Raw genomic sequence first — 26,062 nt, forward strand, 5'->3', positions numbered from 1 at the left:
TGAAGTGATTCTCCTGCCTCAGCCCCTCGAGGAGATGAAATTACAGGCACTTACCACTACTCCCAGCTAACTTTTGTATTTTTAGTAGAGATGGGGTTTCACCATGTTGACCAGGCTGGTCTCAAACTTCTGACCTTCAGTGATTCATCTGCCTTGGCCTCCCAAAATGCTGGGATTACAGGCGTGAGCCATCATGCCAGGCCAGTTAATTCTTTCAGCCCAGCAATGGTGTGTTAAAAAAGAAAATTCCATCTACAAATAACAAAAGAAAGACAATGGTTCAAAGTATTTCTGTGCTTAGTTTATCACTATAGGTCCATTAAAACAAGAGCAACAAATGGTTGTCAATGTATAACTTTAAAAAATCTGGAGGGTTACCCCATCTAGAGATATCTAAAGTTATTCTTAGTTCCTGGAGAATTCCTTTTGAAGCATAAGCATAGTAAGGGCACAGTGAAATCTAAGTTTGGTTCTCCATTAGAGCTGTGGTCCTAATGAATTGCGGGCCGATCTGAATTAATTATCTTCCAAGAAGAGAAATGATAAAGAATGTAAACCACTGATACAGTTCCCTTATTGAGATCCCATTAATATTACTGGGATCATATTTCCAATTAGAGCGTAATAGCATCTAATGTACTTTAAGTGCATAGATCACAGTTTTATTGTTTTGTTTTCATTTTACAGTTAATCCTATATAGCAGATATTAATGAGGCACTAAGCACTCTTTTCTAACAAACTACCCATTTCTTTTATTTAAGTATTTAGCATTTAGTTAGCAAATGTTGGCTTCTAACTTACTGATTTCTTGGTTTAAAATTCAGGGGGTCAGTATGGAATAAATGGATTTAGTAGCTCTTGAATATCTCCACATTGTAAACTTACTATTGCTAACTTTTATTTCTTTAGAAGCAATATCCAAGTCCTAGGAATTCTGACCCTGCTCATTATTGTTACCTCCCAGACTAATGAAGTGCGACTCAGAACATAATAACATCACATTTTCTTCCCTCTTCTCTTCCTCTTTTTAGAGGATACATGATAGAATATTTTCAGCCTTCTAGCTTTCAACAGATACAATTATCAAAGTGTCTCTCCTCCTCTGCTTTAATAAACGTAGAACATTCAAAATTTGGTATATAAAGAGTAACTGGGTACATCTGAACCATTCTGTGCTCTCGATTCTGTTTCCGAAAGGCACAGATACAAAGAGAAATCACATAAACTATAATCCAGTTGAGTAGATTTAATTTCCTTTTCCTATTTGGTCCACATGCACCACCTGGTGGTAATGTAGTGCATTTCAAGTACAGAAGAAGAGAGAGAGAGAGAGAGAGAGAGAGAGAGAGAGAGAGAGAGAGAGAGAGAGAGAGAGAGAGAGAGAGAGTGTGTGTGTGTGTGTGTGTGTGAGACAGAGGGGGGGGGGAGAAGGGGTTTATAACATGAAAAAGATAATTTTAATATACTTCCTCAATACTGATTTAATAGACAACACAATTATTCTATGAGCACTACCTCATACATATTAGAACAAGAAGTAAAGGAGAGAACTCATGCTGGAAAGTAAAATAGCTTTCTCTTATTTACCTTAGCAATAGATATTATAATTCCATCTCTAAATTAACATGTATTGTTCCAATGTTCTTATGAAGGCAAAAATCAAACATTGATAACCAAAGTGAAATCACTTCCTCATCTTTAATTTTTAAGATTAACAGTTTTTTAAAGTAGGTGTCCTGTTTCTTATATTAGTAGTGAGTATAAGTCACAGATCACAGAATTATAAAACTGTGAAGCACCATAGAGTCGTTAGACTAATACACCAATTTTTACAAATGTAGCAACTGAGATTCTGGAACAACAACTCGAACCTAGATCTTCTCACTTTCAGCCTAGGAATATAAGACATAAAAATTGTACTCATATTCATAACCATTGAATTGTCTCTGTATGATGTGGTAATACTCAATTTATATACACAGTGCTTTAAGGTACTCATATGTTAGTTAATACATATTAGCTTTGTTCTAACATTCTGAACACAAAGAAGTAATTGAAGAAATGCATGTATCATAAAGCTATGGAAAAGATTTTCCAAGTATCAAAAAAACCCTATATATATGTTCAAAAGAATAATTTTCAAAGTGTAATACAACTGCTATATTGCAGAGAAGGTTTAAAAAATTCCCTTTCTCCTTCTAACTCCTTCATAACTAGAGGTCTGTTTCTACAAAGTAGGTACCCACTTGTAGATTTACGCCATAAGCATGTTCATAGCTCCCTCTCATGACCATTCAGTACTATACAAGCCTCCTTTTATTCTCACTTTGTATTCAACAGCTCACTGGCTAAGTTTTAATTGCTTCCAATGAGGTCAGCAAAGGTATTTATCGAAAAGCCCTGAATAAAAGACTCCACACACACACACACACACACACACACGCACACACACACAGACACAAGCACACACGCGCTCACACACAGAGAGAAAATCCTCCTGCCTCTTGATTTATGGAAACAATTATGATTCTGCTGGAGAATTTTTCAGCTGAGAAATAGTTTGTAGCTACAGTAGAAAGGCTCAAGTTGCATAAGGCAGACAACAGACATGGAATTCTTACATATCCAGCTGTTATCAACAAAACAAGTAAGTCACTGTTATTTGTCTTTAAAAACAATGCTAAATGTTTTCTAAAAGTTTGTCTCTTTCTCTGATTTTAGTACTGAGCAGGAAAGTAAAGTTACAAGATTTTTGAGCCATGTAAATATCTATAGTAATTATGCTGTAGAACATAAAGATAAGGTTGAACTTCTCCAGAGCAATCTTGACATTTAACTTGAAAAACCTGGGCAGTTCAGGAGATAATAATTGATTAACCACAAATGTAAAAGCATATAATAAAGAAGTCTAGGGAGAAAGCACTTATACTTTGTTAGTAGTAATTATAAAAGCTTAATTTAAAAAAAGAGTTCTAAGTGCAGTATGTTTCTCACAAAATAGCAATTGGAATGAATGGTACAGTCATATTCTGTTTTATCTCTACTCATGCATAAATTTTATAAATCTACACATAAAGTGGTAAAGATTTTGACATCCTCTGGGAAGTCTGTTTTAAATGTATCTTCAAAGTATAACCTATACTGTATATTATACTACTTCTTGCCCATTAAAATTTATACATACAATTTTTTATCTTCCTCTCTCCTCCCCTCCCTATTCTTAACCTCTCATTGCAAACAGAAGTCAAGTAGCAAACAGCGTCACAGCCACTGAACTTACTACGAACTGTCTTTATAAGAATATATCAACAGAGTTATTAAGGAAGAATCCTGTATTGTTATCAGGAACTAAAGGGATAAGGCTAACAATCTGGAAAGAGCAACTACTTTTTCTTAAATCAATCTACAATTCATAGATAGGAAGAGGTCAATGACCTAGGAGTAACAATCAACTCAAGATTTAATTTTCATTATGTTATTCATGAACACCCGGAGCACTACACTATAATGCACAAATGGATACTGACATGGATCCTGCCAACTTTGCTCTACAGATCATGCTTTCACATTATCTGTCTAGTGGGTACTATATCTTTAGCTTGCAATGACATGACTCCAGAGCAAATGGCTACAAATGTGAACTGTTCCAGCCCTGAGCGACACACAAGAAGTTATGATTACATGGAAGGAGGGGATATAAGAGTGAGAAGACTCTTCTGTCGAACACAGTGGTATCTGAGGATTGATAAAAGAGGCAAAGTAAAAGGTACCCAAGAGATGAAGAACAATTACAGTAAGTAATTTTATTTTAAGTACTGCTTATGACCTTGGCAATCTGTTAGTGGATCAATTTTCAGGTGATGTGTTTTCTCAGCTTTTTTTTTTTACTTCTTGGAAAAAAATTAAATGAAATGTCATCTAATTTCTCTAAATTGAACTATGCTTCTAAAAATATCTCTTGGAACAGGGCAAATCTACTTATATTATAGTTGGACCTGATAATCCAGGCCAATTTGAAAACATATACTCCTTGTACTCAAAATGCTCATAAGTTAAGCATAATGTAAATAATATTATTCACACCAAAATGTGACTTAATACTGTCTAGCAAAAATCATTAGGAGCTCTAATTTAGAACTTTATAAATTATCACTAAAAGCTACTTATCACTAGTTTAAAGACTAGGAAATTTATTTTTATTAATTTGATTTTCTTTGGAATATATTTTCATGATGTAAAATACTTAATCTGTGCTAAGAAATGTATTCTTTGCAATTGCATATAATGACAAAATAGAAGGGAATCTGTGGTATCCTTATTTGTTTAAGTTATAATGAATTTGTATTAGATTGATTAATTATCAACTTAGGCAGAAAAACAGATTCCTCCTAACATTTTCTTGAATGAAATCTTCTATGACATAAAAGTTCTATGCTACCTTAAGAAAAATGTAAATGTGAGGGGGGAAAAAAGTGAGCTGAAAGAGATGTTAATTCCATGAGTGTCAATTTAAAAGCCTTATATTTTCCCCAGGAATCAGTTATTCTTATGTTGAAATATCAGGGTTGTGTTTTTCATTTAATGATTATGATTAATAACCACTTCAGTAGTATTAAATGTAATGGAATAAAATACACACCTCAACACATAAATTAAGAATTTAAAATGCTTAGCAAAAATAAATTTTGTTTACATCACCAGCACCCAGACAACATTGTTATTAATATATCATTTTATATTAATTGTGTTAAAGTCACTTGAAGAAGAATGCTTTGGGATACTGGTGTAAACATGTGCAAATCACAGTGCCAGGCTTGCAGAAGTTACTTCAAACTTTTAATGCCTGTTTACTGAATGACTTTTAGGGTTCCACACTAATCAACCAATAAATGGGAATTCAGAGAATTGTTTCCAATATGAAAATGAGAGGACCTTCTTTTTAACCATAATTGATATAGAATGTTAAGGCCATTTTAATGAATTGACAGTTATGATTTTATTATTATTAATCATTATTACTGAGATTCATAAAGGTATCATGTTAGTCCTGGAAAATCATTCTGATTATACTAAAGTTTATCTAAGTACTGACTATTTGGAGAAAATTTTTTTGATATCTACTTCTACATGAGCAACAGAATTTGGCCTATAATCAATTTATTTAAAAGTTACTCAGATTTATGATGGATAATGAAACCTGGTGGAGAGGACAGAACCCAGGTAAAAATTATGACACATGGGTCAAATTCCTGTCTGTGAACGATTTGGGGACAATTTCTTAGTTTTTCTGACACTCAGTTTTTTCATCTGTAAAATATGGGATAGGTACAGATGATATCCAAGATACATTCCAGTTCTTATATTCTATTTTAAACCACAGAATATATTTCATAAATATAAAGAAACCTAAATATCCATTGTATAATTATCTCAAACAATGAATGAGATGAAAGTGGTAGGATGAATCATTACAACTAATTTCAAATTGTAGTAACAACGTTACCAAACCCAAGCACGGTGGGATTCTACATTCTGACTAGTTCCTTTTCAATTCTTTTACCAAGTAATGAAAAAATAAAAAAGTAGATGTAAAATCCAGTGAAAACGAATGGTACGCATAATTATTTAGGATCAACAATATCTTTGAGTTCATTCATATATGTAAATTTTATTTTGTTTGTATTAAGATTTCTTGAAACAATGAAACTCAAGTAGTAGACATACATAAAATGTTAAAATTATTTTATAGTTTGAAATACAATTTAGTGCTAACTTTGAGTGACCCTAAAGCCAATTTTGTAAACCATCTCCTCTAACACTAATTCTATAGGACAACAGAACAAAAGAAATTTGCCCTATGTTGTTATAAATTAGAATGTCATGATACCAATGTACTAAAAAGACAAGATATGCAATGTGTAAATAATTTTCAGTTCTATAAGCTTTTCTATAGGCTGTATATATGATATACTTCCTTAATACTGTGAATTATTCTGGAAAGAGAAACTTTCATTGGAATCCTTTAAGTAACATCTAAAATTATTGTCAAGTTATGTGGCTATCTTACTGAACAAGGAGTCAGTAAGATTTCTCGGAAGTTAAAAAGAGTATAAGGCACTTTTTTTTCTATAGGCAGTCCTGAGGTACAGAGGGAAATGTTACAGTGAAGAATATATGGAAAATAACATGTTAGAAGAAAATTCTGATAGCCATTTCCTATTATTTGAAGGGTAGCCTTACAATAATAATTTTAAGAGTGAATGCCCATTACCTAAATGTGCTAAGTGACACGTGAAGTTGAAGCTGCTATATTAGGAAATCCAGGTGCAAAGAAAATGCTCAGAATTTGTTTAAAATAACAAGAATAGAAACTTGAAATTATAAAAATCAAAGATTGTTTACATTCATCAATCATTAACTGACTGAACAAACAAACAAACAAAAGAATGTTTCCTTCCTATTTTCATTAAAAGGAGAGCAAAATGTAATTGGATTGCCTACTAGAATGAAATGCAGCAGGATTCAGAAAGTGGTGAATATCAGAATCAAACTTAGAATTTTGTTTTCCATGTTTTGATGCCTGAAATTTTTTTCAACAGGTTGTTAATCACCTTTCTTTGAAGGTCTTTTAAGTTGGTATAGATTTTAATGTCTTGGAAGATAAAGTTTTACATGAAAAGTAAGATGTCAGCTATGGAAAATATAATTGTTCTTTTGGTTACCACAAGAAAGTCCCCAATCTTTCCTCATGACTGTTTTTTGAATGAAACAGAACTGACCTGAGAATGTCAATCAATAGGCTTCAGAAGACTATTCACTTCACTAGCAGAAGCAAGGCTTTCACACAGGAATGTGGTTTTTAAGATACTAGGAAATATGGATTGGAGCTAGCAGGAGAAGTAAAATATATGGACATATAATTCTGCTTTTAGAACGTTTGGGCTGGGGCAAATGGATGGAGGGCATGGAGAGAAATAAAAGGGAGTGATGGGGAAGTGGATGTGGCTGTTCATGTCTCATAGCCTTAGAGAATTTTTAAAAATTACTAAGGTATCCTGGATTGTGAGGTTCTCACTTCCTTTAGTCCTACCTTAATTGCTGTGTTTTTCTGTGAAACATTTTAGATTAGAATGAATACATTATAGGAAGAGTACACCAAGGAACCCAGTGGAAATAAGACTTGTATTAGTAGACACATAAATAAGAACTATGAAGATGGGGGAATTCATGAGAGGCCAAGCAATACTGGACCACATTTCTAAGTCTAGAGGGGACAGAAGCTGTTACTAGAGAACTGGTCAAAAGGATTGTGTACTACTGTTACCCAGGAGGCAGAAGGTCTCTCCTCTTTACTTGTGTCTCTGGTGGCTTCACGTTTAGCCTAACAGTAGGTTTCCAGGTGATGAACTGGTACCTAACTTTAACAAACATAATAATAATAAAAGAATAAAATGTCCCTCCAAAGTGCACATTCAAAATGCAGTAAATATTCATTTTCTCTGTGGAAGAAGAGGATTGAGAACATCATAAAAGGACAAAATGAATGGTCAGTACTTCCCCTTTGTTGTCAGAGCTCTCCCCATGGGGACAAGACCAGAGGGTGAATTTAGGTAACTGTTGCATTAGGCAGTCCAAGAGCAGACAGAGACTATCATTCTGCACCTAGCAGAAATAACATTGCTGTTTAAGCTGAATATTGAAGTGCCGAGTGAGAGATAGCAGCAGTGCACTGGGCACTCAGTGACCGCCTTGAGAAACAGATGTGGAAGACAGAACCTAATCCCTTAGGATAATTTCTTGCTTTTGGAATCCAATTGCTAAAAAGTTGTGCTCTTCCCAACAATATTCAATATCATCTACTCCTTTAAAGAAGAACTCCTTGTCATAAATTGCCTCACTTGGTTGTAATAAAGCATTGTTAGTTCCATAGCTAGAAAAGGGTTAGTCATTCTGAAAACTGGCCAATGATTTGGCAATATTCTCTTTTGGACTGTTAGAGTGTGATGGGATATGGCCTAACAATTGGCAAAAAGCAAATAAACACAGCGTTGCTGAATTTGACTTTGGACACAAAAGCTTCAGCGACTTCATTTGTCAACAATTCTTTGGATAGGCTCCTACTTAACAATACTGTCTGTTAGAAGCTAACAAATACACATATTGCCTCTGAATATGGTGATGGTAAATTTGCTTATATTCTAAACAGTTCTTAGCAAGTTATCTAAAAAACAGTAATTCACATTATCAGAATAAAAAATAACAAAGTAAGGACAATCCCTGACTTTAAAAAATAGATAATAAGGAACATATCTATGGAGTTGAACCAAAATCCTAGAAATTTTAGACAAGGTAGAATCTTGTAGAACTGGTGACCTGCATTCCCTTAAGTAACTTGTTAGGGTTTTAAATTATGGAGAATGGATAAATTGCTGGGGAGTAGATTTGGAAATATTAGCTTTCTTTAATTAATTTTTAATTTTATAATTTTTTTTCTGGCCATCACATGTGCCTGGCACTTATGAAGTACCAGTAAGTTCATTCATTGCCATGAATGCATATTCTATCATCTCTTATCTCTTTTGTAAATCCTCATCTAGACTAACCCTTATGACTTAGCTGTACAAAAACTCTTTAGCCTATAGTTTTAGATCATTCAGAGACCCAAATGAATTACAGAGAATGCAAGAAGTCAACTCTTAGATATTGAAGCGGTTGCCTTTTCTAGATTTTTTCATCTCTCAACCTTGGCTAAATATTACAATCAGCTGGGAAACTTTAAAAAAAAAACTGATGCCAGATTCCACCTACAAAAAAAAAATTCATTAAATTGATCTGAGGTACAGTCTGGGCATTAGGAATTTTAAAAGCTCCCCAGATAATTCTGACATGCTGCCAAGGATGAGAACCACTGGACTAAAGGGATCACATTAGATTACTGGGGAATTAAGTCAGAATCTCACAAAGGTGGGAAGGACCAGGCATTAGTATTTCTTAAAGTTCTCCAATGATTCTAAAGTGCAGCTAAGGTTGTGAACTACTGCAAATTCTAATTCAGCCTGGACCACCTCAGGTGTCTTGGGAATGGAATCTGTAGAGGGGTTCAAAGTTAACTTGAACCCTAGAGGATTTTGAAATAGGCTTGGTTAGGCATAAATCTCTGAATTATGCACTGAGAGGGTTCTTCAGGGCTCATCTGACCTATCTGACAAATTTCAGTGGCTCCAACATTTGATGAACTTGCCTGGAAATGCATGTGATGACAGCTCTGTAGCTACTACGTTAAGAAGACTGCTTTACTAAATGAGTTAGCTGCAGGGAAGAATTAGGTTTTGTGCCACAGTCTCACAATGACAGGCAGGTCTGAATGTCTTCTGACACTTTAAAGTGGTGCTACAGTAGGGTACTTGAAGTACAGGCATCAATGTTAACTTATTCTGCACTTAAATGAGCCACCTGACAACTATGAACTCAGATGCTCCCAGATTAGGATCTTACCTTTCATGGCCACCTCACAAAGTTCAAAGGCAGAGATTTAAGGAAACAACCTCCAGACTAGAAAACCCAAGGGAAGGTAACCACAATTCTAGAGGGTTGGCTTAGTCTGCTTTATGTTGTTAGAATACTGAAGACTGGATAATTTATAAAGAAAAGAAATTTATTCTTCACAGTTCTGGGGTCTGAGAAGTCCAATATCAAGGTACTGGAATCTGGTGAGGACCTGCTTGCTGTGTCATTCTATGTTGGAAGGTAGAAAGGCAAGAACGTATGAGAGTAAGAGAGTATGAGACAGACAGGGCTGAACTCATTTTCTGTAACAACCCACTCTCTTGATAACAAACCCACGTCTGAAAAATGACATGAATCTATTGATGAGGTTGAAGCCCTCACAGCTTAATCACCTTTTAATGGTCCTATTTCTTAATACCATCACAATGGCAATTAATTTTCAATATGAGTTTTGGAGGGCACATTCGAACCAAAGCAAAGATCTATGCAGATCCGAGAAAGGACATAAAGCTAGAGGACTGTTCTCTTTTTAAGACTGGAATGATGCACAACATTAAGGCAAAGCTTTTTTTATTTTCTGAGGATCGGAGCTTTCTTCCTTTGTATCAGATAATTTTTTGTAGCACAATAACTTCCCTAAGATCACTACTGGAATATAATACTTTTCCATTTAAATATTTTATATATATCACATACAACAGTGTACACTTAAGTAATATGAAGAAAAATGACTCTTATTAAACGAAATAGACTTCAATGTAAACTTTTACTAAACAATATCTAACATTTTTACCCCTCAAATATGTTGTAAATGAAAATCCTCTGCCTTTCACATCATTTGGAAATGTTAAAGAATCACTGAATATTAAATTGCTTTTGGACAATTTTTACATCTGCATTTGAGATTATAACTGAGCACATCTTTAGTAGAGAAGTCATATTAAATTTACTAACAAAAATGTCATTAAAGTTCCTTAACTATGTTTATGAATGGGTTTGTGCAGTAATACATAAAGACAAAGTGATTAAGATGGGGAGTGAGAGAGGAGAATTATCCAGTACTCATGCCCAGGTAAAACCCTGTCTTTAGGCAGGCAACATCATTCTCAGAGGAAAAAAATTTGATGCATACTGAGGAGAACTGGCTCTAGAGATTCTCCATTTGCTTAGTTAACTTCCCTCCAGAAGAAAGTAATCTCTTCTACTGGAGTGATTATGAGTACTTGCTAGAGTCATTAGCTAGTGTTCATCTAAAAATAAATAGGAAAAAAATATCTTTTTGAACAGGAGGAAAAAGAGCAAAAGAGAAAAGGAAAAAATATATAAAAATTAATGGATTTTAAATCTTCTGTAAACTTAAAGCAAAGGTTTCTCATAAAATATAGCTTCACTAACTTTCTTGATGCACTTAAAGAATGAGGATAGTGGAATGACAGGAGAGTAGAGGGAGAAACAAAACCACTAAAATGCTGGTGGTTGAATTTAACTAGAAATTGAAATAATAATTTCAGATAGTAATCAGAGGAGTTGAAATGATAGTAGATTATTACAGGTATTACTCAAATAGGAGGTTTGAATCTATTGGTTGCTTTTGTGCCTAAAACTATAACAGTCTTTGCTTATTTATCAGGATTATTATGAAACTTAATTTATTTTTAAGATTAATCTAATAGAGAAATAAGACATATTTCAATATCCTCAAATACCACATTTATTATATTCTATTGTAATATTTCCCATTTTACTTGCCTAGTCGAACTTTAGATGTAATTGTAGATAATGCTAAGAAAATTTGAGACCAAATTCAGAATAAACAGGGCTTGCAGAACTTTTGTAAGGTGGTATTTCCAAACTGTGTTTCTTTATAACACTAGTGCCCCTGATATATTAGTGCTATTTCCTGCAGCATGGCTTCTGTAATTAACACACTGAGAAATATTAGATTAAACAAAATTGAACAATTTTTTTCAGCAGAATTTCTCTGAGTCTATACTATATTTATGTGAATTTTAAAAACTCTAGGAAAAGAGTACACATAATTTCTCAAACTTATTTGACAACATAACACTTCTCTCCCTCTCTTCCATTCCCAGTTCCTGGTTTGGTTAGAACATTTAAATTTTATTAAACTTCAAATTGAAAGCTATTGTCTAAGGATCTATCTTCAATTTTGTTGAGAACTAAACAAAGTCACTACTAAGTTGTTTGAACCAAATAAAAAAACTATACAATTGACCTGAACCAATGTTTTAATAATGACCAACCAAACATGTATGCCAAAGTCAGGAGATTATATATGATTTCAGATTATTAGAGTAGTATTTTGTGCATAAATACCAGATGGAAATCCAGGGATTTACAGTATAATTTAAGCCTAATTTAAAATGCTTTCTGAGTTCTGAGCAGATTTATAGGACCACCCTCCTGTAACAAGAAATGAGGCCCAATAGCTATTACTTGGGCAACCTAAAAACTGACCAAAAACATTTCTTATGCCATAACCTAAAACTGCTTTAGGATCCTAACATGATCAAAAAATTCTTACTACATGTACCTACAACAGTAAACTTTTACTTTTCAAAGAAGTAGTTGAGCAAAAGTTGTTGCTATTTCAATTATTTCAATACAGAAATAAATTTCATTTACTGGCTAAAATCTATTTAGAAATTTAATATAACCCGATGAAAGGGCTATAAATTTAATGAACTAATCTCCATATCCTTTGAAGAAGTCAATTATTTGAGATATTAAATTCACAGCCAGTAATGGTCTTATTCTCTTCCTGTTCTCCAATTGCTTTTCTATCTGTGTACAGCACATATGCCTTGTCTTATAGTTCTTTCTGTTTGCATTTGGCACTGTCACTAAAATGTCAGTTCTGGGAAGACAAGTACCATATCACACTTTTTATTTTTTTAAATCTTCCAATGGTAGAAGCAGCAGCACTTAGCCCTATGTTAAGAGGTGAAAGGGTGAAAGAAGGGAGGAAGATTGGTGATCACTCAATATATTTATCCTTTAATTTACTACACATTTAAAATTAGTTGTAAATAAGAAATAGGTTACTAAATTATCATGAAAATTTAATGTGGGCAAGAGTTAAAAGCCTTGCTGAAATAAAACAGAAATACACCTCACATCCCTCTCACTTCTATCATAAAAAAAAAATGGCCTCCAGAACCAATTTTTTTTTTTTTAATTTTTTATTGGATTATAGGTTTTGGGGTACATGAGCAGAGCATGCAAGACAGTTGCGTAGGTACACACATGGCAGTGTGCTTTGCTTTTCTTCTCCCCTTCACCCACATTTGGCATTTCTCCCCAGGCTATCCCTCCCCACCTCCCCCTCCCACTGGCCCTCCCCTTTTCCAGAACCAATTTAACTTAGGTCTTTCTAAGTGATTTCAAGGAACTGGTGAAAAATTTGGTTTATTGTAGAGGCCAACTATATAAGCAGGCAGGCACAGTTATCACTGGTGACACTGGAAGGTTGATTGGCAGGGGATAGTGAAAACCAATTCTAAAAGAGCTGAGGTCCTCCATGACAATCATTCTTGTTTCCACCTGACTGCCAACTAAACCATGCATGTCAAAAATAGGAAAAAATTAGTAATTCACAGTTGATATTGGTTTAAGGAATATCTGCATTAAGAGGAGACAACAAGAGAAAAAGTCTTTGCTAATTAAATAAGCTATGCTAGAAAACAAGCAGTGGACTAATAATTTTGAGACAGAAGTCTGCCTACTAATATTGATCCTGGAGTTGGTGATCAGCATTCAAGGGAGGAGAGGGCATATGTATAGGAAGAGAGAACTGAAAGCAGTCCAGAAAGTTGGTGAATCCACTCTCAGTTTGTTTTAGTGCCAGTAGCGTAATCTTCAGGAATCTTAGGGGTCTCTAACTGTACTTCTGACCATAGGCCTGGTTTACCTGGTTCACACTGAGGCAGCTCTCATAGGAAGATCACTTGTAAGTGGTACATAGTTTCCTTTTTTTGTTTGCATGAATAATGAAGACATCACACAAAATCTTAAAAGCTAGTGACTTTTAAATTTTTTTAAAATTAATTCAACCAAGTTATTTATACCTCCTTTTGCTAGACTAAGGATACAACAGTAAAGAAATATACAGTCCATGCTTTTACAGAATTAACAGTTGGGAGTCAAGGGAGAATTCCAAGTCAGAGTGGGTAAGTTTAGAGCACATAGCAGGTTTTCTAACCCAACACAAGGAAAAGGGCATGGAAATCTTTTCTGACAGGAAATGACCTGAAGGATGAATGAGACAAAAGATAGAGGATAGATGTATTATCCTCAGAGGAAATGTTTTTTGTAGAAGTTTTGTAGTAGCAGTACTGCAAGACTGAGAAATGAAAAGTGATTTAACATCTTTCCAAGTATCAATGTTAAATTTACCAAGGTAAAACTTTTTTTTTCTATCATTTACTCTTTGTTAATCTGCATGCTTTGAATGATTGCTATGTTTATTAAAAACATAACTAACAGCAACTAAAATTATCTAAAAACATAGACTGTGAATTTGTTCACTATGTATGCTCAATCTGGCAAGGGAAATAATCAATGATTATTTGTTGAATTAATCAAAAAAGAGGTAACCAAATTTCTCCAAGTTTTCTATGTCTTTCCTTTAAAAATAAATTTTGAAGGCACAATTCAATTGGAATAATATATTTTTTCCTGAATAAATGCATATTTTCATTGTTTAATGCCTTTTCAGTCTTTGATCGTAAGTGTAACTTGTCTATGTCAGCTGTTGACAAATAATCACTGTAAAATCTATGTTATCTTTATGGAATTTTTTCCCCCAACAGTTTCTAACATGTGAGAAAAATAATAATTCTGAGTCATATGTTTGGCATGTAAAGAAAAAATTCTGAAGGTTATGTATAACATTCTTTAACATAAGACATTATTTTACTACCATGAGCGTAGAATCACGTTTCAACTGTGTAATCAAGACACTCAGTAGTCAAGCAGCTGTGCATAGTTTTACGCCCTCTAAGTTAGGAAGACTGCTACTTTCATAAACTACTGATGTGCCTTTGTTTCTACAAAATTAGGCTCCCCTCCATTCTTGTATAAATAATATATTATTAAATAATGTTGGGTGTTTAACAGGCACATAAAAGTGCTTTCAGCTTTGAAAAGATTCTGGCCAAATTTGATCTTTGAATTTTCTCTTAACTGGCTAGAAGATGGCCAGATATTGAATAATAATAGAATCCCCAAAGAAAATGAGCATAAACCTATATCACAGTGTTAAGTCGTAATTTAAAATTTATGATGTTTTGAAGTATGATTTAGTATTTTATTAGGTATTCAAATTAATATTACCACAAAATTATTGCTGTTTAGAAGTAAATTTGTTACTGTTGCCATAAATCTTTTAATTTAGTCTATGCAATATCTTACAATGTACAACTGGGAACATTTTTATTGAGTGACTACATGTAAGTATATAGTTAAAATGATGTTAATTCTTTAAAAATACATATGCCAATATTGAAATTGGTACAGAGTACTTTACTCCATTCTGATTAATTCTCAAAATACCTCCATGCTGTAAGCTTGCAATTACACTGTTACTTCATGTCACAGAAGGAAAAAAAAGATCCTCAGGAAACTGGCCAGCTTGATAAGTTTGCTGGTACATAACTGTTTTGAAATTATATTATAACTGTTTTGAAATTATACATGGCCCTGTTTTACTTCCTATTGAGATGTTATTCATTTTAATGAAGAAAGACTGGTGTTCAAAATTAGGCAATGTTTCAGATGATCCTATCAAAAATACTTTCATACAATGTTGATTATTATCTGAAAATACCTGAGTAGTCAGTTAACTTACAAAGAGTAGATACTGCAGAGTAGGTCTGAAGAGTTCATTGTTTGATTAACATCATTGTATATTAAGGAGCAAGAAGTTCATATATAGAATCTTGCTTTAAACCTTCCAGCTTTCTTATAATCAACACAAGTTGGTCACTAAGAGACTTTGAAGAGAAAACGTGAGGCATTTTTAAGTAACATTTTTTCCCTCAATGAAAACATGGGCCACTAATATTAAGACAACAAAAATGACTACTACAACAAAAATTAAATGTATGAGTGGTTTCTATGTGCCTGGCACTGTGTTAAGCACTTTATGTACATTATTTAATTTAATCTTCATGGGGCTCTTATAAGGCAGGCAGATTTAATGCTCCTTTGCAGATGGGGGATCTTTGGCTCACAGAGTTAAGTAACTTGCTTTAGGTTACATAGTAACTGTCAGAGTTGAGATGTGAATCCAAGTAGGTTTAACTCCAAAGCATAGTTTCAGTATTACCACATGTGTCCCTATATTGTCACTCATGCTATTGAAACATCAAATATTAATTTGTATCATGAAATGGGATAATTTGCATCTGAAGAAATATAAACAACTGAAATTTTCTTTTCTGTAATATGAACTAGTGAATACTTGGCATTATCATCATCTTATTACATAAAAACTTACTCCAACTTTCCTTGTACAAAAGACATCTGTCTTCCCCTGAGAAGGTGTGCAACTTTTAGTTTATATTGCTTACAAATTGCTAAATAAACGACAAAATTTAATTTGGCTGTATTTTAAACACATTTCGGACATTATTAAAAATATACTTCTGTTCTTTAGTGTCTGGACAATTATTATAGAATGTTTAACAATAAGAAAACACTATGTATGTTATATATTAAATTTATATATACAATTTAATTTCAGATAATTTTAGACAACTCAGTCATATTTAGGAGTGCCTAAAGATAATTTCCTTCCCTAAGGCCACTAGATGCAACTAGAAAATAATGCAAAAACAAATAAAAGAAATAGCACAGAGTTTGTTTTAACAAGCACTTCTGAAGGATACTGCAAAAGAGACAGTTTACTGGCAAATAAGTTCTTTCTTTTGTCCATGTCCTTAGTTTACTTTTAATCCATTTAGGACTGTGTTCCACAAAAAGTAAGAGGCAAAAGAAAGGGAATAAAAATGATGAATTAATGCAAAAATAATATGTCTGGAATTCTATTTTAAAGACTGTTTTGGGTGTAATTCAGGGTAAATCATATCTTTGTTTCTCATATTTTTCTGAAATCTAGACATGTATTATTTATGACTTGATTAACTTTAGGTTCTTTCAGTGTCTTAAGAGTACCTTAGAGGTTTGTGTTCTGAAAGTTGCAGTGGCTTTTTTCAGCAATTATAATACTATTTATTGCAATATTTACTGAGCATATATTATATGTTATGTACTGTGCATGCATAGATATACAACGCAAGGACCCATGATTGAAAACATTCAGTCTACATAGGGACACCAACACCAAAGAGTCAATTTTAACAGAATGTAGTTAAGTACTGGGATAAACATATGTTCATGAAATTAGAGGACTCTGGTGGAGGCCAGCTAATAGAACCTTGGAGAGGAAGGGAAAGACTCTCAAAAAACCTATTTTAACCACATCCCAAAGAGCCAGTGGGAGTGAATTAGGCTAGAAAAGAGGGTAGAAAATGGGGAAGGGAGTCAGAAGAAAGGGTATCCCTTCCTGGAAAATAGTATGTGAAGACAAGCTGAGTTGTGTGTCAGTAGGTTTGGATAGGAATTAGTGTTTCAGGAGTACCAAGTTCAAGGTAGGAAGTAGGAAGAGAGAAGACTCCAGTGAAGTCTCACATCTTGAAAAGTTGTTTTAGGGAATACGGACTTTTCCAATAGGCTATTAAGGAGACATTTAAGAACAGTAGAAGCAGTAACTAATCAAAAACAGTCATTTACATTATTCACAAAAATGACCTGGATAGTTAATATCAATTAATAACTCAAATATTACTTTGTTAAAAATTTAACCTTTCTTACCAAATCCTCATAACAGAACTACACACAAGTAATGACATTAACTCATGATAATGAATATCCATTACTTTGTTTCACCCAGTCTTTGATATAGGGATTTACAAATGGACCACGTTGTCAATTGAAGAAGAGAAAAGTAGGCTTGAAAAATTCACCAATGATTTATCAGTCTTAGTTTATCACACCAATAGTGTTATTTTATATAAATATTAATACATATTATTTGTAGCATAGGAGTAGATTGAATTGATAAGAAAGTGAGAGGAAGCATAAGGACAAGGAAATAATACTGTATTATATATTATGGCACCTGGGTGTTAATCGTTTTTCTTCCAGTAAGTAACTGAATAACCTTGGGCAAATACTTGACCATCCTGGGCCTCAGTTTTTGTTTTTGTTTTTTAAATAAAAGTTGAAGAGAGGGGCCAGATTTCTTGAATACATTTCAGTGCTAAGCAACTGAGAGAGAAAGAAACAGTGGGTGGTAAGGTGGGAAGAGACGAGAGAAAAAGAAGAGAGAGAGAAAAAAGAGAGAGAGAGAGAATTAGTTATCTATTGTTGCATAACAAGCTACCCAAAATTTATAAGCTTAAACAGTATTTATTATCTTGCAGTTTCAGAGGGTCAGGAATCTGGGAGTAGCTTAGCTGAGCGTGTTGGTCTCAGGGACTCTTACAAGGTTGCAGTCAAACTGTCAGCTAGGGCTGAAGTCTTCTCAAGACTTGACTGGGGCTGAAGGATCTATTTCCAAGCTTTCTCACATGGTGTTGGCAGGCCTCTGTTTCTAGCAGGCTGTTGGCCAGAAACTTCCTCTTTGCTATGTGGGCCTCTCCACAGGCTTCCTGAGTGTCCTTAAAACATGGCAACTGGCTTCCCTCAGACTGAGCAATGACAGGGATGACAGAGAGAGAGAGAGAGAGAGAGAGAGAGAGAGAGAGAGAGAGAGAGAGAGAGACAGAGAGAGACAGAGAGAGAGAGCAGGAGGAAAAGAGAGAGAATCTTTAAGATGGAAATTGCAGTGTGACATAACATCATTTCTGCCTTATTTTACTGGTCACACAGACCAACCCTAGTGAAATAGTAAAACGTGGGGGGAAGGAACTACACAAGGGTGTGAAAAGTGAATACTAAGTGTTAGGGGTCATTGGAGCCAAACCAGGGATTAGCTAGCATATGTGGTTTTTGCCTCTGAAGAATTTTTAGTCAAGTTGAAATACTAAGTACACATAAAATTAGGTTAAAGTAACAATAGAAGAGAAACAGAACAATACGTTTGTGGAATAAGCTTGTTTCTCAATAAGCCGGAGGAATAGATAGCTTTCCTTAATGGAACGGTTCCTTAGGAGGCATGTAGCTCTCTTCTCTTAATGCACAGGGAGAAAACCTTATACCATGTGTTAATACCCACTTTGCAGCATTGAGAAAGAAACTAGATTTGCCTGCTTAAAATCACACTAATGATTGTATGAAACAAACACAACTCCTTTCTGAAGTTATAGGGCTAGAAGGAAACTATGATATCATACAGTTCAGAGATTTTGACGTGAAGTTTGCAGATAGCCCTCAGGGAAACTGGAAAGGAAAAAATATGCACAAATATTGGGGATAGAATTCAAAGCATTTATCACATTCTCAAAAGTATCTGTGTTTCCAATAAAAGTTTAAGAAGCACTAATCTAGTCTATCATGCTTATTTTATTTGACGAGGGAACTGAATCACAAGAAGATAACTTTTCAAAATCACATCATGAATTAGTGGCAATGGTCGTTTGGACTGGAATTGAAGTCTTCTGGTTTTTAGTTCAGAATACTTTTAGTTAAACTCATTGTGTAAGCAATATGCATTATTACTGTGGTTTGTAGCACCAAACACTTAGCTGATTTCCTTCTGTTTATACTCTCTGGCAATTTGATTCATTTCCCCTTTTGTGCCTCCACAAAATATCAAAAAGTGAATATATTTCATATAAGTAAAAGAGTCATCATAGAGCGATAGAATATTGCTCCAAAGCATTTATAATGTCAAAACCCGATGTTTATATATAGGAAAAAGAGATGAGCAAATTGATTACAGTTGGCCATCTATAATATAAAACCAAATACTTAATTGAAACTGTAATTGAAACTACATAATGTCCTACTATTTACATAAAATTAACTAAAATGAACATTGTTGTACAGTCATATGAGTAATCCTAAAATGAACCAAATTAAAAGGCATTAATATTTTAAAAATAAATAGATGGGAGAATAAAAACTTATCTTTATTGGATATTAACTATTTGTCAGGCACAGTGCTTGGTGCTTTACATAATTTCTCTTATCTAATTCCATTTCATAAATGAGGAAAATGAGGCTCAGAAAATTTGACAGTCAGAGAGTAGTTTGGTCCTAGTAAACAGAATCAGGATCTGAACTCGGGGCTCTAAAAAAATGAAAAGCCAATTTGCTTTCCACTCACTGAGTTGTTTTGTTATATAACATTCTGAAGTTGATTACTGACTGAGGTATTATTAAACATTCTAATATTTTAACATTTTAGTTTTCTATCAAGATGATGATATTGTCTATAAGTTGGTTTAGACTCAGAAAACTGTAACAAGAAAACTCCACCTGCCTACTTAACTAATAGCAGATATTCTATAAATAGAGATTCATTCTTTTTGATTTAATGTTTTATCTTTTAAAATGTAAATTATCCCCAAAACAAAATGTTTAAATACTTATGAATAACTTACACCTTTAAAATGAATAAGCAAATAAGGTAATTTCCTGAATGTGGGTTTGATTGGGTAGAACACAGAGAACATGAAATCACCTTAAAAGGAGAAGATAATACAGAAGTGGAAGAGACTGCAGAAGAAGGAGGTCGGAGGCCTCACCAAACAATAGTAGGTGCCCATGACTTGGATTTTCAAATTAAACACTCAGTCATACTTTATTTAGCATCATTTTGAGTCTGCAGTGTTATAGGCTCATTGAGGGGTACAAAGGAAGTATAACATATGTCTTCCAGCCTCTAAGAATCCAATTTCAGAAATAAAACTAATGTCACCACAAGATGAAGTAAAATACAAATAAAATTAGAGAGCCATTAAATGCTAAATGATGTGGTATTGGCCACAGTTACAAGAGGTGCTCCAGAGGATTGGAATAAACCAGAAAAATAGACCAGGAAGGACTACAGACAAGGAAAGATGTAAAGATTAGTCAAGATTTCCATATATAGAGAGAAAAGAAGAGGCATTTTATGACATGTTATAATTTTCTTCTGATTCACCAAAGCAGTACTTCTCAGAGACTCCATATCACTTCATATGTTCAGCCTCTCAAATAACAATAATAATGATTATAATACTATTTTATATTATTTGTAATTCTTATTCTTTATTTTATTACATACTTTTCATAATTCTTAATAGCAGTATTGTATAAAGTTTTTTTAAAAAAGTATTATCTCATTGAATTCCTATCAGTCACAAGCTTAATTATATACAATGTTCCTCAGTGGTCAGTAGAAGGAAGGAGCAACCTTCTCATTATATTTATGCATTTATTTTTGTCATTTTGTATAGTGCTAAGGTATTATAATTAATTGTATATATCTGTCTGATTTTTCTGGCTAGAGCTCTTTGAGGGCAGGGAACTTTTCTTTTTCATCTTTATATCAAAAGATACAGTATAGTGTCCAGCACATGAGGAAACAAGGTGTTTGAGTAAGTAAGAAGCAATAAAAACTTGAGTGAATAAAGATATTGTAGGGCTTCTCTCAGCTCATCATTAAGGAACTCTATCATTTGGCTTATTTTTTTCTTTTACCTTATTTTCTGCTGTATTAGATAATACAAAGATTCTATTCTAGCCACCTGGTGTATTCACTCTTTTTCCTAGACTACAAACATCCATACTTCTCATTCAGTGAATAATAACAATATTGACTAGAATTTTTTTTTATTCTCAGTATCTACTCATTCTTCAGGGACCAGATTAGGTCTCAACTCTCCCATGAAGTTCCTGTTGGCCATTTCAGTCCACCCCTGAACAGTGCTGAGTACCTCCTGAGAGTCAAATATGAGAACTGTAAAATAGTATACAGATATAAGGCATTACTGTTATTATTTTCTCTCTACTGTATTCTCCTAGACTTTAGAACCAGGAGTTGGAAGTATTATAGCTCTTTCCATCTATTTTAACAACTCTTTTCCAATTCCCTTGTCACTCTCTCCCCTTTCCTTAACCCCATCTCCCATCTTAGCTATTAGACTAGTGCTTTGCATAGAGTAATTACTCACTAATTACATTAATGCATTGTCTTTTATCACTGTCTGCCATTATAAAGCTGCATGTAAAGGAAATCTACCAGCATGGTTTTTTAAGCATTTGACAGAAAAAACTCAGTTCTAATTTGCTACTATTTACATTTGACACTTAAAATAGCCAACCATTGGCTTTTCTTCTTTTTAAATCCTTTTTTGGGCTTCCACATGACACCTATAACCCTACTAAGTCACTACAATCCATCAAATATGTGCTGTTCACACCACTAATGATTCAGTTGATTAGGAAAAAGAGATTGGAAGTGGCAGAGGCAAACAGAGGAAGACTGTTGAAAACTGTGTGAGGGCAGAAATAGTTTCTGTCTTGAACTCCGCTGTATTACATCTCACAAGAACTAGCACAATTCCTGGCACATATTGTTTGAAAATATGTAGCCAATGAATGTTTGAACATATGGGATTAGTTGTAAGTAGGGTGGCCATATTCAGTGGTCTGCTGAAGCTGCTTGTACTGGTCCATGAGAGCCAATGTTAAATTTTCAAAAATTTTGTAAACTTGTTAAATACAGCCATTATTAAACATTTAATTATATAAACTTACAACAAAATAAATTATATTAAAACAAATTACATTTTGAGTAATAAATACTCCTTACTACTATCTTTTTGAGGTTATTTCTAACGTATTTATATGATGGAAATACTAAATAATAGTATACGACTGTGTATTTCTTCCCAACTCTGTTCAGTGATGTTTTATTGGTAACTTGGACCCAACTACGATAAGATCACCTATACCACATAAATTGGCCAATACTACAAATCAGGGCTTGATTAACTGTTTTGCTGATTGTCTACATTTAAGTGAATGATACATAAAATATTAATAATGTAGATTAAACTTTCAAATTTTGAGTCTATAACTGTTTTATTGTGAATAAACAAAAATTGAGAAAATAGTTTACTAGTATCCCTAAAAACTATGATCTAATTCAGCAAAGAAATCACTCATATTATTGAAAAGTGAATGAAGTTCCAATATACATTTTCATTGATTCACCTTCATCTTACTTATTAACATAAATAAAAATATCAACAAATATTATGGTAAAAACTATACTTGTTCCTTTATTACAACTATAGCTTGGCTTCAGAAAAAATAAAAATAATGAAAGCATTTTATGAATATTATATTTTATTATTTATAGACTTGTGTACTATGTTTCCTTTATATCAGTAGAATTTGTAAAGAATTATGTGTGCATATATATGCATACTTTATTTTCCATGAGAGTCAGTTGTTAAGCATTTACATCATGCTTCTACATATAATCTATCATCCAAACTGGAATACTTTTAAGAGTAAAAGATTATGCTTTAAATAAATACATCCGGATAGCACGTGTAAACTGAGATCGTGCTGGGAAAACAAAGATGCAAGGTCACCTCTCTTATAAGGACCTTTGGGCAGTGTTGGAAGCAATGTTGGGGCAGACAGTGGCATTTCTGAGATAGCAGAAAACTCATTAATAAGAACCATATGTACTGTTTCATTTTTCATTATAGTATCCCTTCTTCCTCATCAGGATTTATGGTTGCTCTAAAGACAATGAAAAAACAGAGAATGGAAGGCCACAATCCAGCCATTTAGTCCAGTGTTTATTCTTTTAAACATTTTTAAATTTCAGTAAAACATGCTACTACAAAAATATTTGAAAATGCAGGGAATCAAAGTTGGTTTAAACAGTGACAGATTCTGTTTTATAGTACAAAAAAGTAAAAAATAAAGAATATAGATCATCACATATTTGTCTTTAAAAAACTTTTTTTAGGATAAAAAGTAGACAAAGAAATATTGAAATGATCTGCTTCAGACATCAATAGGTTATAATATGTGCATCTAATTACATTCAGTTAAAACCCTATGTGTGTGAGAGAACATAAGGTTTATGTCAATCTGAAATAACCTGAAATCTAATGAAGCCTATACATGCAAATCTAAGTTGGAACAAGAATCTTTTTAGCCTAATATTCTGTTGCTGACTGTGTGCATATCTTCTATGGTCTATCTCAAAGGCTAGAAATAAATCCCAAATATCACCAGCTTTTTTAATACTGTGCATAAATCTATCATTCAAGAATCAATTTAAGTCATCTTGAATCTGTTTTTGTGATATACTTTAAGCTAAAAAAATAAATTTGCAACCTAATGCAGAAAGTTTGGCCTCTCTTTTTTTGTTTTGTTTAATACATCTCAGAATACTGGTAATTAGAAGCTTTGTTGATAAATTTAAATAAGATATTTTAGAATAAATATTAATGTATGCATATTAATTCTGATTAATATTCATATATTCAAATATGAATTCATATTCATTATGGCTAAAGTCCTATTTAGTATATAGATTTCAGACATATCTTCTGTAATCCTTTTCTTTTCAGACTAAAATTTTATAATTTAAAAAGGTTGGTGTTTTTCAACTTTTACTTTAGATTCAAGGAGTACATGTGCAGGTTTGTTACTTAGGTATATTTTATTATTCTAAAGTTTGGGGTATGAATGATCCCATCACCCAGGTAGTGAGCATAGTACCCAATAGTTCATTTTTCAACCCTTGCCTACCTCTACCTCCCACTAGTAGTTCCCAGATTGTATTGTTGCCATTTTTATGTCCACGAGTACCCCATGTTTAGTTCCCACTTATAAGTGAGAACATGGAGTACTTGGTTTTCTGTTCCTGTGGCAAACTTATTTTTATCATGCTAAATTTTCCTCTCTAGACATTTTTCCCATTTGAAGTATAAGTTTTCTTATACTTTTTTTTTCTTTAGAACATTTTTATCCAAAACAAATGGACCTTTATTTAAATGGTTTTATGTTTTGTTAATTTTTCTACTATTTTGGTTCAGATAAATGTCTAGATCATGGACATACTAATTATCCTAATCTGATAAACTATACACTATTATATGAATACATCACTGTGTACATCATAAATACGTACAATTATATGTCAATTTTAATAAAATATAGAAAAGTATCTGATCTATCAAGTTCAGATGATAATAGCTGTACAGTTTTTAAAACTGCAAGATCTGTTCAAAGTCCTGCTCATGTTAGCCAAGAAATAATAGTAAAAAAGAATGTATTTAATACTCTCTTATCACCAGATTCTAATTATTAGATAATTTAAAACTAAAATTTAATATGATCATTTGAAATTAGAAACTTTATTAGACAAACATATCTATACTATTATTAATAATTTCTTGTTAAAACTGCTGAAGTGTCAGACTTCTCCATCTACATTATAATTTTAACCAAATTCATGAATTTTTCCCTTACTGAATGAGTGTATTTACAATGTTAGTTTTATTATACAATAAAACTATGGTATATTTCTAAATACCAATGTTTTATTAAATAGTTCTTTTACGTAATGAGTAATTAGTGTATTATAATTTGGAGCAGGGTGACAGCAATTTCACTGAGGAAGGCTTCACTCATTGATAAATATGGGAATTTTTTGTCTTTTTAAGTTAAGAGCCATTCATCTTAGAAAATCTTTACTGAATGTTACATGTAATCAAAAGGCAATTAGATCTAGTTCATTAAGATTTATATTAATTTAGTTCAATTCAATACTACGGAGCCCATTGATGTACAGGTAACATTATGGATGCAAGGATGAACAATGTGACTTTTACCTTTAATGTGCTTCTATAGGAAATAATTTGCAAAGTTATGGCAGTTACTAGTAAGTTTCATATGAACAAAGGGGTGATAAAGAGACTGAAAGAGAATATTTCTGGGTACTCCTGAGGAGGTAAAGGGGACAGAGAAAAAGAATTGGGAAAGGAAAATTTCCTGGTAAAGGTGCATTTGCTTGAAGGAAAGATTGGTTGAAGGATTTCATAGAGGGTAAAGAGTTTTTTAAAGAAGAGAACAAAATGTGAAAAAAGATGCAGATGTATTAGGATAAGAGTGAGGAATGGGGATCTCTGTCCTATATAGCCAGAGAATATGATGCAAAGAAAGCACACAAAGCTAGTGAACAGATAAAATGCTTCAAAACATATTTTAACTTCATATTATAAAAAGAGAAGATAGAGCAAAACAAGGATAAATGGGGGAGACAGAATTAAAAGGATACTAGGAAGTAAATGGAGAAAGATACAAGGAGGAGGAGAAGCAAGGAAGGAGTGCTCACTAAAGAGAAGGAAAAGCAATACACAGATATATCAATAAAGCAGGAGAGTCAAGGGCAGAGGGATACTCTGGAAGTTCTGAAGTTCCTAGAGATTTTGACAGGGATAACCTGAACATTCACTGGAGTTTGGGGATGTGGGAATTCATCCTGAACAAATGGACTGTAATTCGACT

At 33.2% G+C, this 26,062-nt stretch overlaps 2 protein-coding genes across 8 annotated transcripts in view; one reads left to right on the plus strand and one right to left on the minus strand.

Annotated features, from left to right (window-relative positions):
* Positions 1–26,062, minus strand: part of FAM227B (family with sequence similarity 227 member B) — a 315,059-nt gene that overhangs the window by 117,339 nt on the left and 171,658 nt on the right. The window lies entirely within an intron of this gene.
* Positions 2,331–26,062, plus strand: part of FGF7 (fibroblast growth factor 7) — a 64,345-nt gene continuing 40,613 nt past the window's right edge. The window contains exons 1-2 of the mRNA XM_002753469.7: positions 2,331–2,648; positions 3,243–3,794. Coding sequence (XP_002753515.1) covers positions 3,509–3,794 — 286 coding nt within the window. The 5' untranslated portion in view covers positions 2,331–2,648; positions 3,243–3,508. The remainder of the gene's footprint in view (positions 2,649–3,242; positions 3,795–26,062) is intronic.

The sequence above is a fragment of the Callithrix jacchus genome, chromosome 8 (genome assembly GCF_049354715.1).
Source record: "Callithrix jacchus isolate 240 chromosome 8, calJac240_pri, whole genome shotgun sequence".
Taxonomy (NCBI): Eukaryota; Metazoa; Chordata; class Mammalia; order Primates; family Cebidae; genus Callithrix; species Callithrix jacchus.